General features: G+C 51.7%; 1 protein-coding gene and 2 long non-coding RNA genes across 3 annotated transcripts; 1 reads left to right on the top strand and 2 right to left on the bottom strand.

Annotated features, from left to right (window-relative positions):
• The first annotated feature begins 47 nt into the window (after positions 1-47).
• On the top strand, positions 48-3,662 carry LOC121472155. Its single transcript, XR_005982784.1, has 2 exons — positions 48-436; positions 749-3,662. It is a non-coding gene; the product is annotated as an uncharacterized LOC121472155 (long non-coding RNA).
• A 1,648-nt stretch (positions 3,663-5,310) lies between these two features.
• Positions 5,311-9,266, bottom strand: CABP2 (calcium binding protein 2). The gene is made up of 7 exons (XM_041722442.1): positions 9,210-9,266; positions 8,490-8,693; positions 7,889-7,919; positions 7,005-7,139; positions 6,474-6,583; positions 6,213-6,360; positions 5,311-5,645 (listed from the first exon to the last, which is right to left on the bottom strand). Exons 1-7 carry the CDS (start codon positions 9,264-9,266, stop codon positions 5,620-5,622), a joined length of 711 nt encoding a protein of 236 aa, XP_041578376.1. The 3' UTR covers positions 5,311-5,619.
• Positions 9,267-10,207: 941 nt separating this feature from the next.
• LOC121472290 lies at positions 10,208-15,393 on the bottom strand. The gene is made up of 3 exons (XR_005982848.1): positions 15,271-15,393; positions 11,768-11,859; positions 10,208-10,329 (listed from the first exon to the last, which is right to left on the bottom strand). It is a non-coding gene; the product is annotated as an uncharacterized LOC121472290 (long non-coding RNA).
• Positions 15,394-15,770: the final 377 nt, after the last annotated feature.

The following is a 15,770-nucleotide window of genomic DNA, read 5'->3' as shown; positions in this document are numbered from 1 at the left end:
CACTGAATGCCGGAGGACGCAGGGCTTTGACGTGCGGAGCCCTGCGTCTCACCCCGTGCGCTTTTACGTCACCTTTCGCCGGCTCCACACCCTTTCCCCGGTCTGCGCATGCGCCCTCCTAAAGCTTTCGTTTGTTCCTATGGCAACGGGTCCCTCGTCGACGCTGCCTCCGCGCCTCTCGGGTTTGCCTCGTCCTCTGGTCTAAGCTCGTGTTAGGTCCGAGGGCGGCCTCAAAGACCCCTCAGCCAGTCCTCCAAGACTCCAAGCCTGGGCCTCCTACTGACAACAGCAGGATCATCTCGCCTTCGTTGAATTCTCGCCGCACGCCGGGCCCTGTACCAAACCGATCTTGGGTGAGAGCACCGAGTGGAGCGAGGCTGATGGTTCGAATCTCACCCCACCGCACCAGCGATTTCCCCTTGGGCAAGTTACCCTAGTATGTTTGGGTTTCCTCATCGTTAAGATGCGGACGTTAGTAATAACTGTCTTACAGGGTTGTGTGGATAAATGAATATTCATAAGGAGCTTGTTACATTGTCCTCTTTTCTTTCCATTTCTGCATCCAGACCCCTCCCCTCAAATTTCATTCCTCACCACCCTAGATCTTAGACTTTCCTCCAAACACTAACCCTTTCTCTTGGGCTACTTCGCCTCAAAACTATTCTGGCCTTGTGTATTCTTTATGCCCCAGGTCTGTAGATTTTCCTTCTCTCCGGGACATTCATTCATTCGTTCATTCATCCAACAGGCATTTTCTGACTCCATCCTCCATCCTCCATTCTTGTGCGGGACACTGATGATATGGAAATGAACTGGCCGTGGCTTCTCTCCTCAAGGAGCTCCTGGTCTCAAGGAGAGACAGACAGGAAAGCAAAGGCACACAGCACAATAAGACAATGTGGAGACTGGTATACAGGATGCATTGGAACTTAGAGGAAGGAGCCTGCTTGGTGACATCACAGGAGTCTTTCCAGAGGAGGCAGCTTTCAATTGGCGAATGAACAAACTGTGATATATCCGTATAAGGGACTATTTATTCAGGAATAAAAGGAAATCATCTATCTATCTCTGAAAAGACACAGGTAGGCATATTTCTAAGTGAAAGAAGCCAGTCTGAAAAAGCTATGCGCTGTATGGTTCCAATTGTATGACATTCTGGAAAAGACAAACTCATACATGAGGTAAACAGATTACTGGGTGCCGGGGGTGGTGAGGGGTAGAGTTAAATGAGTGACATTGGGGATTTTTTTTTTTTTTTTTAAGGCAGTGAAGTTATTTTGTATGGTAGGATTGAGACAGCCTCACTAAAGGGGTGGGGGAGTAAGGTGCTAATCTGGAAATGGGCGGAGTCTGTAAATGAATGTAAAGGAGCTGCAGGTAAGCATCAACTTTAGTTGATGAAGCGGTTTTCTGTGGCAGTATGGGTTAACAATTGTGAAGCCACAGCACATGTACACTAGAATTGACAGTTAAGTCAGGATGGATGATTTCTTATTGTTGGAATAAGTAGTGACAGGTAAGCATGTGGAGGAGGCTAACACGATCCAGGTTGGAACTGGAGATATCAGTATGAACTCATGTTTAGCTCAATGTAGATACAGTTGGTTACATAGAGAAATTATATAAAGACTGCATATACACAGATGAGTGTACATGGGTATCTCCTCTGCTGAGAGGTCCTAGAAGCAACTTAGCACCCAGATCTTGGTTTCTAATAGCATTCTCCAATAAAGTGAACCAGAGTTCCTTGGAGAAATGGCTAATTCTTAGACTGGGGTAGGAAATATACAAGATGATCTTGGAACAACAACAACAACAAAAAAAGCCAAAAACCTCACAAAACCCCAAACCCACCATACCCCAAAATCCCAAACCCCAAATGCTAACATGATGGGTATATACCAAAGGGATACAGGAGCCAGCTGAAAGGGCTGCCAGTGGCCAAAGCTGGAGCAATTTGAACAAAATTTTTAAAAGAATAGGATTATAACTTGCATAAAATAAATATCTATGAGCCTATACTGATATATATATATATTTATGTATATAATTTATACATATAAATAGTTGAGTAAATAAAGGTGGAGATATTATATATTGATATGTAATGTCTAGGATGTAATTATATGTATGTAAGTAGATGTAATTATATAACATATATCATATATAACATATATGATATATCATATATATATATGTAAATGGTTGAGTAAACAAATAAAGGGAGAGAAGAGACAAATCTATGTAGAAGAATTCCAAGTAGTTTATGTAGATATGCCTTTAATCAGGTGGATTTTAACCCCCACCCCTTAAGTGTGGGGATACATAGTGACTTTCTTCCAGAGAGTGTAGTACATAATGGGAGAAAGAAAAAAGAGTAATTTTCTAGTATAGAAATTTAAAGATTTTATTTATTTATTCATGAGAGACACACACACAGAGAGAGAGAGAGAGGCAGAGACACAGGCAGAGGGAGAAGCAGGCTCCACACAGGGAGCCCCACGTGGGACTCAATCCTGGGTCTCTAGGATCACGCCCTCCGCTGAAGGCGGCGCTAAACCGCTGAGCCACCCAGGCTGCCCACTAGTATAGAGATTTAGACAAACATTACCTCCAGCCAGGTGATCAAGGTCAACATCCATAGTGATGTCATGTTGATAGTATGCACCCTTGATAATAATGGATGAGAAGGGCACTTTACCTCTGTGGTCTTCCTCCTGCAAACCCATAACCCTAGATTAATCATGAGAGAAACATCAGACAAATCCCAATTTAGGGACTTTTTATAAAATATCTGACCAGTCCTTAAAACTGCCATGATCCTAAGAAAGCAAGAGCAGTCTGAGAAACTGTCAAAACTGAGAGGAGTCTGAGGAGACATGATGCCTAATGTATTGTGGTATCCTGGATGGCATTCTGGAACAGCAGAAGGATAATCAGGGAAAAAATTATGGAATCTGCATAAAATATCGACTTTAGTTAATAACTGTGTCAGTGTTAGTTCATTAATTGTGGCACATGTACCAATTCTAATGTGAGATATTAACAGACTGTGATGGTTACTTTTAAGGGTCAACTTGCCTGGGTCACAAGGCCCAGATATTTGGTCAAACATGATTTTGGGTGTGTCTGTGAGGGTGTCTCTGGATGCGGTTAACATCCATTGAATTGGTAGATGGAGTAAAGCAGATGGCCCTTCCCCTGGTGAGTGGGCCTTATCCAATCAGTTGAAGACCCAAATGGAACAGAAAGGCTGAGTAAGAGGGAACCTGGCCTACCTGACGGTTGAGGTAGGACATCAGTCCTCCACCCTCAGACTAGAACTGACACCATCAACTTTCCTGGTTCTCAGGCCTTTGGGCTTGGACTGGAACTGAACCACCAGTTCTCCTGTGTCTCCACCTTGCTGATTGCAAATCATGGAACTACTCAGCACCTGTAATCACCTGAGCCAATTCCTTACAATAAATGTCTTTAGACACACATCCACACACCCACATACACACATACACAGAGGCATCTATTGGTTCTGTTTCTCTGGAGAACCTTGGCCAACACACAGGAGAAACTGGCCGTAGTAGCGTATACAAGAGCTTTTGTACTATCTTCAAAATAATTCTGTAAGCCGAGAACTATTTTAAATAAAATAAGTGGATGTAATATCCTTTTGTGGGTGATGGTTACCTGGGCACACAAACATGTAAAGCTCATTTTGCTGTACACTTAAGGTTATACACCTTATTGAATGCTATAGTCGATAGTCAAAACTATTTAAAGTGGACTTAATGTAAATCCGACTTTCTGGTTTCTTTTGGGAAATCAGAAGCTCTCATAGCTCTGGCCTGCTCCACCTGGCAACAGCCAATGGGGTTGGGTGATAGGTGTCCCATTTATTTATTTATTTATTTATTTATTTATTTATTTATTTATTTATATTTTTTATTTATGATAGTCACAAACACAGAGAGAGAGAGAGAGAGAGAGAGAGAGAGAGAGGCAGAGACACAGGCTCTGCCTGTGAGGGAGAAGCAGGCTCCATGCAGGAAGCCCGACGTGGGACTCGATCCCCGGTCTCCAGGATCGCGCCCTGGGCCAAAAGCAGGCGCCAAACTGCTGCGCCACCCAGGGATCCCCTAGTTGTCCCCTTTAAACAGAGAAAGGGCTCTGAGCTCAGCACAGTCTCTACCTCCTTACTCTTCCTTCCTGGCTGGTCCCTGTTGTCACAGTTATCTGGTTGGGACCTTTTGGGCCAGCAGCCTTTTTGGGGTAGGAGGGCATGTATGAGATTTGGAGAACAGTAGGCACTTTTTGTGCTAGCAGATACATGGCAACCAGCTGAGACTATCCCCCCTCATCACCTCCTGTACCCACCCCAGCCCCAGGGCCTGCCAGGTGGGGAGGCAAGGGGCAGTAGGAGGCAGGCCCTGAGCAGGGTTCTTGTCTTCCTCTGACACACATCCATCACTACCCCTGGCCCCTGCAGAGGGGACAGACATCTCAGGCAGCCATGCCATCTGTGCTAGCTGGTAGAGGGTGGTGGGAGGGAGGATGGACCACAGCTCCCAGAGAAGAGCTGCCAGACTGGCAGGAAAGATCACGTAATTGAGTATTAGGATTAATTGGGATCTGCTAGGCAAGTGAGTGGTGCTGAGGCTGCTGCAGCCAACCCTGGCACCTTGGTGTCCAGACTCTGGGCTGGGCCAGACACCAGTGACTGCCTGCCTTTTCGGTCCCAAGGCCATCTTGTTGGTGATGGTGAAGTGATGGTGAAGCCCAGGCAGGAGCTCTGAAAGTTCCCACCCCTTCTTGACCAGGAGGTTAGGGCTTGTGTCCTCACTCCCAGCAGGTCGGAACAGCCTTGGGCCAGGCAGTGTTCTGCAGAGCAGCTGTTTGCTGCAGCTAGGAGAGCCTGAGGCCTGGGTCGCCTTGACTCTAAGGCCCCCTCTCCTGTTAACACTGTGACTTTAGAATCCTGGGGCTAGGGTGTAAGTCCCACCTCTACTTCATCCTCATTGTGTGTGACTCTATGCCAGCATTCATCCTCCCAGAACCTTCTGATGCCGGGAGAAAGGGCTGGATTAATCTGGGAGTGATGGGGGTCATGGCCAGTTCCTGAACAGCAGTGTGACACAACGCAAGCCACATTTTAGGAAGAAGAATCTGGCAGCACATGCCAGGCATGTGTAACCATGGGCCTGGCAGAAGCCTTTTTTACAGGGTGAGGGGCATCCCAGCCTTGGAACATTTCCTGACACTTGCTCTGGGATAGTCCCAGAATCCAGAAAGGGCTCCTGCCCACCTGGAGTTCACAGTTGATGGGTCTTGCAGCCCAGGACTTAACTTTTGGGGGCCAAATACTGGGTGCTCCAGGGTAAACAAGTGAGAGGCAAAAGCCATCTCCCCAGGCTCCAAGATACTTTATTGTTAGACAGGGATGGGCATGGGTTGGTGAGGAAGTGGGGCTGGGGGGTGAGGGCAGGCTGGGGTGTCGCGCACAGGCCGGGTAGGAAGGAGAATGGGAGAGTCATTTGAAGGCAGTGGGCTTCCTGGAACACACTGACAGGGAGTCGCTGTGGTCCAAGTCCTGTCTGCTGCCAAGTCCTGAGCTTCTGTGCAGGCTCAACGTGACATCATCCGCACAAACTCTGCCAGGACAAAGCCAAGGTTGCAGGTCTGCTCTCTGGAGCCCAGTAGTGGTGAGACTGATATACGGGCCTTAAGGTGGGAGGGAGTGTGGTCCAGGGCAGGGCCTGCAAGGGAGTCTTCTGGATCCGGTAGGGAATAGGCCTTTGGGCTAAGAAGAGGGACTTTGTTTTATGGAAAACAAAACAAAAAACACAACAAAAAAACCTTGGAACTGAACCTATTTTCCTCTTTGCTTTGGCTGCTAGGAAGCTCACAGACAATTTTGGGGCCTACTTTGGAGAATTTCTACATACTCATCTTCCTTGGCTTCCTATTATTATTTAACCCTTGTTTTCCCCCTGTGGGAATACAGCACAGAGGAAGAAGTGGGTTTCTGTCAGACTGTCTGGCTTCACGTCTTGGCTCCATCCACATCTTTTGCTAAGCACTCACTTTCCTAAGAATTGACTTTCTTGTCCTGCTCACGGGGAGAGGACATGGGGTCTGGCACAGAGTGACAATGCTCCTTTTCTGTCAAAAACCAGCCAGGGTGTGTGGCCCGAAGCACAGAGGGTGGTAAGTGGTACCTTCAAAGTCCACCAGGCCATCCCCGTTGAGGTCAATGTCATGGAGGATCTCGTCCACCTCCCGCTGGCTGAGGCGCTCCCCCAGCAGGACCTTGAGGGCTGCCCTCAGCTCCGCCAAGCTGATGCAGCCATCACCATTGGTGTCAAACTGTGGTGGCATTGGTCGTGGCGTTGAGTGTCCGACCCAGTCATTCATTCACTCAGCCCCCACTCACAGCAGACCCGAGGCCTCCGTCCGCCCTCCAGCCCTAGGGGCCGCACCTCCCGAAAGGCGTCCCGGAGCTCCCTGACGCCAATCATGTCTGCTGTCTCTGCCAACAGCTTGGGGCCCATGAGCTCCACGAAGTCTTCAAAGTCCACCTTTCCGCCACCTGGAGGCCAGGCCCGTCAGAGACCCTGCCCAGCCCTCCTATGCCCACCTCTCCTGGCCTCTCCCTCTCCCCTGCCCCACTGAATGGGCCCTTTCCCTCATGCGGCCCCACAGGCTGGATCATCTGTGTTTTCTTAATTTTCCTGAAGAGTTTGGGTTTCAGTCCTGGCTCAAATGACCTGGCTCTGTGACCTTAGCCAAGTCACTTAAGCTTTCAGAGACTCAGTTTTCTCAACTGAAAAATGGGGATCGTGATCCTTGCCCTGCCCACCCTGTAGGAGATGGTGCCCTGAGAATGACCAGGGCCCCGGGCTCCGGGGGCCAACGTGGGGAGGCCCCTGTGTTCCCTGGGCTGCCCAGCTGCTCAAGCCATGGCCAGGGCCTCTGGAGAACTGGGCGTGGGGCAAGTCTGAGGCACATACTGATCTGCTGTGAAATCTCGATGAGCTCCATCTCGGTGGGCATGTAGCCCAGCGTCCGCATGCAGGCGCCCAGCTCCCGGTAGCCAATGTAGCCGTCCCGGTCCCGGTCAAACTCCTGGAAGGCGACCTGCAGCTCTGCCGGGCAGGGCGGGGTCAGTTCCTCCTACACATGTCCCTGGACCAGCACACCCTTCTCACCTTGGTCTGCTCACTTCCTCCTTGTAAGCATCAGTTTCTTTTTACTATTACGGGGTCTTAGCACATGCTATTTAATTCATTCTTTCAACAAATATTTAAGGAGCATCTACTGTGTGCTAAGCTCTGCTCTAGGTACTGGGGGTATGGCAGCAAGGGAGGGAGGGAAAGAAAGGAAACAGTTCCTATCCTCAAGGAGCTCACGTTCTGGCACTCTACCCTCTTCTAGTCTTTATGTCACCTACTCAAAAAGCCTTCCCTCTCCATTTGGTCCCCTCTAGCCCATCTGTTCATTTCCTTGAGAGCACTTAGCAGCATTTGTACTCATAGTTGACTCATTGACATCTGTTTCCAGAGGACATGGGCCCCATCTGTCCAGTTTGCTGCATTCCCCAGTTCTCCCCACACAGGGCTAGGCACATGGTGGGCACCCGGGAGGTGTTTGCTGAATGACCAGATATAAAAGGGGCCCTCAACCTGCCTGGCAGAGATCTGGGGATTGACAGCTGGGGGTCTGGTCAGCCCCTCCCTGTCCAGTGTGGTCTCCATCTCCTCCATCTCCTGCAACCGCCTCCTTGACCCTAGTTCCTCCTGGGGACCAGCTGAGGCCACACCCAGTGCCCCCACCCTGTGTGCCCCACCCTCTGCCCACCCCTTTGGAGACACCAGTCTTTTCCAAAACCCTTTACCTTCAATCTCCTCTGGCCGCAGCTCCCGGTCCTGGGGGCACAGAGAGGTTAAGAAGTCCCTGGACCACCCAGGTATCTGCACCACATCCTCTGTTTTTGAGGGCTCCCCACTCAGCACCCCCAACATGATGGACAGGGCCTGTGTCTGGATGGCACTGCTCAGACATGCTCCAACCATTGCTGCTGACTGGTCTGGTGTCTTGGGCCCCCCCTTCCCTGCCCCCACCCTCTCCTGGGGCTCAGAGCTCAATTTGCCAGATGTGGATCTGGGGTTGGGCAGACCCTCAGACTTGGCCCTGGGGACCTCAGTGTCACTCTATCTCTCTTGTTGTCTCTCTATCCCTCTCCTGGAGGCCCTGGCACCTCCCTGCCCACCCCCTTGTGGTTGTCTCTGAGGTTCTCTGGGTCTCTTTCTGTCCTCTCTTCTGTCTTTCTGTCATGTCTCCCTGGGTCTCCCCACTGATCTTGTTTCTGTTTCTCCACTTCTCTTTGCCCCACCCCCTGGATCTGGGTGCCTTTGCTCCAAAGACCCCACTCTATCCTCTCCCCCCTACTCAGGGAGAGGCAGAGAGGAGGCAAAGGCTGGGGCAGCCATACATACGAGCTGGGTGGCGGCGATGCTGGGCCGCAGGAAGATGCAGGCCGGCCCCACTAGGCTGCTGACCACTGAGTAACCCTGGATGCCTGGCCCTGGGCCCCCCTGCTCCTCAGGCCGGGAGCCACCTGGTGGGAGAGCTGGGCCTGGGGGCTCCCTGGGGCCATGGTGGGAGCCTCCTGGTGGGGAGCTGGGCCACTGCCAGTGGTCCTGCAGCAGAGCCAGCCATGAGCTGGGGGTAGTGACCCCTCCACCCTCATTTACCAGCCTCTTCCGTCTTTGGAACCTGGCATGGGACAGTGGGAGCTCTCACCCATCAACACTCTAGGCTGGGACAGTCCATCCCCTTACTGTTTAATTGGGCAAACCGAGCCCACCCACCCCCGCAAAGGAAGGGACAGGGTTAAGGTCACTCAGAAAGCCAGTGGCAGAATGGGACCTTGAGCTCAGCTCTCAGCAGCAGGCACAGGCAGCTGGAGCGCAGCTGGGGGGCCTGATGAGCTTGGCAGGAAAGGCCCAATGGTCCATGGAAGGGGCTAGAGTCTGGGGCCCTTCCCAGACTCTTGATCTTGATTGGTCTAGGGCAGTGGGAACCTGCCCCTCCATCTCCCTGAGGCTGCTCCGTCTCTAATCCAGTCCAGCCCTCACAGAGGGTTCTGCCCACCCCACCTGACCCTTCCAGGCTACAGCCCAGCCTCCTGGCCTTGGCTTCTCCCCCTTTCCTACCTTAGGCCTCCGGTGCCGAGGCCGCTTGGCACAGTTTCCCATGGGCTCCTGAACCATGCCAGGCCTGGTGTCCTGGGGGCAGCCTAGGCCTGGGCCTCAGCAGATGCTGTGGGCTCCTGACAGCCCCCAGCTGCTCCCAGTGAGAGTCTGGGAGGACTGCAGGGGATTTTCCTAGGGTTTTGTGGGGAAGATTGGGAGCGGGTGGGCAGGCGGGGAGCCCTGGGCACGGGGGTTTGGGTCCTAATCCAGGATTATCTCTGAGCATCTCTGCTGGTGAGGGGGGCCACTCGGGACCCAAGGCCCCCTGGAAGGCACAGCCTCCCTGTGCTCACTCCTGAGGGTCTTCCAGATATCCCCTCTCCAGCCCTCTCTCCCTTAACTCCTACCCCTAATCTCCCCCAATCAGGAGAGATTTAATATCTTCAGAAGCAGGGCCAGATCCGGGAGGAGGAGACTGGGTGCCCGGTGTGCCAGGGCGGGGTGCCCAGTGTGCCAGGGCGGGCTGGGCACCTCTCCCCTCAGAATGGCAGTATGGATTTGGTGGACTCTCCCCCTCCTCCCTGTCCAGAGAGGAGGCAATCCTGGCCCAGTCCAGGAGGCTCCTGCCCCTCCCTGCCAGGACTCTTGCTCTCACAGGGGAGCACTTGCCCCTTGTACTCAGGTGCAGAGTGGAAGGGAGCCAACTCTGGCACTGTAGGCTGGATGCAGGGCTCAGTGAAGGCAGAGGTGGGGAGAGGCTCCAGCCTCCTGGGCAGCTGACTGACCCCCAGAGCCCTCCATCAAAATGCATGTCCTGGGTCTCTTCCCTGAGCTCTGTCCTGGGCCCCAGGTGGGCTGTGGGATCCCCGCTGTTCCCTCATGGTGCCCTCAGTTGAGGACAGCCCCACACCCCTGTCCCCTTTACCTGCCCATAGGCTGCCTGGACCTGAGCTTCCAGCTCCCTGAGGAGTGCCCGCCGACGCCTGGTGGCTGCTGGGCTGGCAGGAGCCTGACTGGGTCCTGGAGTGCCCTCTGAGGGGCTGGGGTCCCCCACGGGGAGCCTGCCATCTGCCTGGTCCTGGGGAAGGGCCATGGAGACGAGGGCTTGGTGCCTCCTGCTCCCACTCTGGTCGCCCTGTTCCTGCAGGAGGGTGGGTTGGAGTGGGCAGCTGTGCATGTGGTTCCCACAGGGTCCCTGCTACTCTTTCCCATGCTCCTCTCTCCATGGGTCCAGGTCCCCAAGTCCCCTAGCTCTCCAAGCTCCCCATGCTGCTTACACAGCCACTCCTCCAAATCCTCATCTCCCCCAACCCACTAGCTCCAGCCCCATCCTGGCCACAGACTGAGGTCTGGGGCCCCACTGGGCCTTCCTTGCAGACCCTCCGTCGCCTGGCCTCTGGCTCATGGTCTCTGCACACCCCCCACAATCCATTCCCCACTATTCTGTCTTGCTTGCTGCCTGGCTCGGCCCCTCAGCCCTCGGCTCTGTGCCTATCTCTCTGTGTCTGTCCACCTGCAGCCCCATGTTACCCCCTGCACCCTGTTGACATCTGTCCAGCTGTGACTCTGTGGGTCTCTCCGACCACTCATGCCCATCTCTGTCATTCCCTCCCTCTGTTGCATGAGAACCCTTCTCACACTGGTCTGTCTGTCTTTCTGTTTGTCTGCCCTCGCTCTTCCTATTCTCCCCACCATCCCCTCTCTCTGAATGACTCCTGGATTCTGGAAAGTCAGCTCCCACCATAGCTGAGCCTGGCTCCAGACATCCCACCTTCTGCCCACCCTGAGCTCCAGGATAGCTCTGAACTCCCCCCACCTCCCCACCTTCTGCTAGTACCTTCCACCTACCTTCTGCTGACCTCCAACCTCTTGCTCAGCAGGGAGCAATGTGGGGGTGGGCCAGGCAACCCCCACTGGCCTCTTATGCCCCTCTGTTATGTCCTCAGCCCTCTTACCCTCTCACTGCCCACCTTCCTGTTCTTCACCTCCCACAATGAGGTCAGTTGTCCTGCCCCAGCCCTGCTCTAGGCCTCTCATGATTTATTCACCTGCCCCCTGCACCAGTCTTTGTCCAAGGGAAACAGATCCCGCCAGACTCCTGCCACCTGAGCTGGTGGCTCTGGCCTCCCTCAGCCACACGAAGGGGCACCCATTCATGTATTCCTTTTGCAAACATCTGAGGCTGGCTGGGACTGAGCCTCAGGCCAGCTGTTGGGGCTACATAGACAGACCGTGTCTGTCCTGAGGCTCCTGCTCTTGGCCACACAGCTCAGAAAGGGCCACAGAGAGCCTCCTGGTGCTTGGGAGCACCAACCCAGGCATCAGTGGGGGTGAAGAGACAACAGGGCAGCCTTTTAGGCATGAGAACCCATGCTCAGCAATGGGTGAGCACTGGGACCCCGGCAGGGATCAGCCGTGAATGTGGAATGTTCCAGGCACTGGAGTCCAGCAGAGTATGTTAGGTGGAGGCCCTCGGGAGGTAGGCAGAGGTCAGCAGTCCTTGGAGGGGTGAAGGTGGCAAGAGGCCGGAGAAAATTTCAGAGGGGCTGAATCTTCTGCCAGTGTTGTGGAATACCTACCAGACACCTTCCTGGGTGTTGGGAACCAGTAGTCCCTGCGTCCTGGAAACTTCCAGCTGGTGGGAAATGCATATTCAGCAAGTGCAGAATGACTGTGGAGGACAATGAGAGGGTTGGAGAGTGGGGACCTTGCTGTGACTCGGGGGCCGAGGACGTGGCATATGAGCCAAGCCCAGAGATATGGTAGAAATGACCACCTGAAGGGAAGAGTGGCCAATCGCCAGAGGGAATGGCCCCCACACAACCCTGAACGGGGCTGAGGATCTGAAGAAAGGTTAAGATTCAGAGGTTAGTGGATGCTGGCCAGGTGGTCAAGGGTCACCTTATAAAGGTGAGGGCTCCTTATGACCACTTGAACATTCAACCTGCAAACTTCAGCCCTCTGCCCTAGGGGGTCTCACCTTCTCCTGCAGACCAGGAGGGCACTATATCCCAGGCAGCACTACAAACATCCTCCAGACACAGAAATTCTAGCATTCTCTGCAAGGTCTTAGAGAAGGACCACAGGCCTTGATTACCTGTATGCTTACTGTGTGGACCTTGGCAAGGTATTTCACCTCTCTGAGTCTCAGTTTCCTTATTTGGAAAATGGCCGTTGGCCTAGGCTTCATGGTGCTTTTGTGAAAATTAAGTAAAGGACCTAGCAGTTTCCTGGCACATAGGAAGGGCTCAAAAAATGGTGGATGCCATGTGTGACGAATGATCCTGTGTCCAAATGACCACCTAAAAGGGTGGGAAGTGGGAGAAATGTGTCGCCCCAAATTATAAGCCAAAGTAGTGGGGGCATTAATGGGTTGGGGTATAGTTGTTAAAAGTGTTTCTAATCAAGAAGCAAAGCCTTTGTGTCCAGGTAGAGAAAGTCTGGCTTGGAAATCCTTTCTCACTTGTGTTCAATGAACAGCATACTAGGGTATTTATCTTGATGCCCTTGACTTGTCCAGCCCAATTTAGCCAAGCTGGAGCTCCAGCTCCAGTTGTCTAGGATGTACACATGGATCCATGGTTGACAGACAGATGTATGTATGTATGGATGGATGGATGTATGAATGTATGGATGAACAGACAGGTGGCTGACGGGATGGCAGGATGGGTAGATGATTTGATAGGCTAGTGGTTAAATAGTTGGTAGATGGATGGATAGGTGGTTGTGCCAATAGTTGGTTGGCTGAATGGATAGATGGATGGATAGACAGGTGCAGGATGACTGAGTGGCTAAATGGGTAGCTGGATGGATAGGTGGATAAATACATAAATACATAAATACATAGATGAAAGTAGCCCCTTGCTCATCTGGTCAAATGTTTGGTTGTTGGATGGGTGGATGATTGGGTAGATGGGTACACAGAGGAAGAGACAGGTGGATGGAAGTGGATAGATGGCTGGGCAGATAGACTTCTGATGAAGGCTTTCTATTCTTCATTAGAAGAGTCAATTAGAGTGGAGACTGTATCTTGCCTATTCTGGTGTTTGCCATGATGCCTAGCCCATACACAGCCTGACACATACTAATCAGTGTGTGAATGAAGAACTGTGTCTATCTCTTCCACTCTGAGTTGTGATTCTTCTTTTTTAAAAATTATTATTTTTTATTATTATTTTAGTCGGCTCCATGCCCACCATGGGGCTTGAACCCTAGGATCAAGAGTCCCATGCTCCACTGACTGAGCCAGCCAGGCACTCCTGAGCTGTGATTCTTCCAATGGCAAAGATGATAGCTCTTTCTCTACCCTGTTCCCCATTAAGTCTTGGCAAACAGAACCCTCCTGAGATACCACTTCACACTCACTGGGATAATTAAAGCGAAAAAGATAGACAGTAGCTGTGTTGGTGAAGACATAGAGAAGTTGGGAACTTTGCATGCTGCTGTTTGGTTTACAAAATGGTGCAGCCATTTTGAAAAAGAGCTTGGAAATTCCTCAAATTAGCTATCATGTGACCCAGCGAGTCCACCCTTGGGTATGTATCCGAGGGAATTGATAGTATAAGCTCACACAAAAATTTGCACAAAAACGTTCATAGCAGCCTGATTCATAAAAGCCCAAAGGTGAAACCACCCAAATGTTTGTCAGTGCAGGAATGGGTAGACAAAATGTATATGTCCATGTCATGGAATATTCCTCAGCCATAGACAGGAATGATGCACTGATAGTCACTATGACATACATGACACCTCCAAGACATTCTGCTAAGTGACAGCAGCCAGACCCAAAAGGCCACAGCGTATGATTCCATTTATATGAAATATTCAGAATAGACAAATCCATAGCAAAAAAAGAGATGAGTGGGGATGGGAGGAGGGGAATGAAGAGTGACTGCCTATGAGTACAGTGTTTCTTTTTGGGGTGATGGAAATGTTCTGGAACTACATAGTGGTGGTGGTTGCACAACACTGAATATACTAAAACCACTGAATATACACTTTATGAGAGTGAAATTTAAGTAGCAACAAAGCTGTTTGTTTAGGGCGCTTGGGTGGCTCAGTCGGTGAAGCATCTGCCTTTGGCTCAGGTCATGGTTCCAGGGTCTTGGGATCAAGTGCCACATTGGGATCCTTGCTCAGCTGGGAGCCTGCTTCTCCCTCTTCCTCTGCCTGCTTCCACTGCTTGTGCTTTTTCTCTTTCTGTGTCAAATAAATAAAAAATATTTTTAAAAAGCTGCTTGTTTCTATTTTAAAAACTTCTGGGGTGCCTGGGTGGCTCAGTGGTTGAGCGTCTGCCTTCAGTTCAGGTCATGATCCCAGGGTCTTGGAATCGAGTCCCGCATCGGGCTCCCCGCAGGGAGCCTGCTTCTCCCTCTACCTGTGTCTCTGCCTCTTTCTCTGTATCTCTCATGAGTAAATAAAATCTTAAAAAAAAAAAACTGCCAAAGACAGGTGCTGACATACACATGCACCGGAGGTGGGGGATGGACACAGGAAGGTTCCTGGCCCACTGGCCTGGGAAAACTGCTCTGGACCCCAGAGGAGAAGGCCCAAGGGTGGCCACAGGCTTTGCCTGTGGAGCCAGAGGACTGTGGGTAATAGCAGTACACCACCAAATAGTGCCAAGCTGACCTGGGGGACAGCTGGCCAGGGGACCTGAGTGTGATGGCTGGAGGGTGTGAGCTGGTAGGAGGCTGGCCCACTGGACAGGAAAGGGTCTCCCAGGCCTTTGATGCTTGTGCACAAATGAAAGGCATGAATGTTCCAGGCCAGAGCAGATGAATGAACCTCTGTGAACCTTGGTGTCCTCATCAGTATAATGGGAACAAGACTCCCTCCCTCTCAGGATGTGGTGGAGATGAAATGAGACCATTTATATAAAAGCTCTTTGTAAGCTGCTAAGTGCTGGGCAGATGTTCCTCCAGCTGTGACTCATGGATAGAACCCAGCTCTATCACCACCTCCCCTACCCCTCCCAGCCCCAGGCAGCTGTGGACTCAAATGAGGCTAAGGGATGCTTTTGATTAGGCATGTTTGGGTTTTCTCCCAGGCTTTAGATAGGAACTGCACCAGGGAAAGATACCTTCCTCTCTCCTGTGGCTCTGACAGGAAAACGTGGCTGAGACAGGCTGTCTGGTTCAGTCAGGCTCCAGTTCCCTGGGGAGGACCAGCACATCCACTGAGTGGGCTGGGGGCACCAGATGGCCTGCAAGGAGGCAGGTACTCAGTCCCCTCGGGTCCAGGAGGTCCTGTGCATTTCAGTCTGTCCTTCTTTCCATCCACCCAGATCCCCAGGTCCAGTCAATATTTGAAGAGTGCCTAGCACTTAGACTTAGTCAAAAAATGTTTTGGAGATGACAAGGCTTTGCAGAAGAAAGACAGAGGGTTAAAAGTGAGGCCCCTGAACCTAGCCAGACCTGAGTTTAAGTCCTGCTTATTAGCTGTGTGACCTTGAGAAAGTCACTTAACCTCTCTGTGCCTCAGTTCCTCCTTTGTAAAATGAGGATCAGAACAATATCAAGTCCTAGGGTGGTTATATATGTAAAGTTCCCAACACAGTCCTCAGCCCCTGAGGGTTTGCCA

The sequence above is a fragment of the Vulpes lagopus genome, chromosome 11 (assembly GCF_018345385.1).
Source record: "Vulpes lagopus strain Blue_001 chromosome 11, ASM1834538v1, whole genome shotgun sequence".
Taxonomy (NCBI): Eukaryota; Metazoa; Chordata; class Mammalia; order Carnivora; family Canidae; genus Vulpes; species Vulpes lagopus.
Note: the sequence above shows the minus strand (reverse complement) of the source record. Positions and strands in the feature narration are given on the sequence as shown.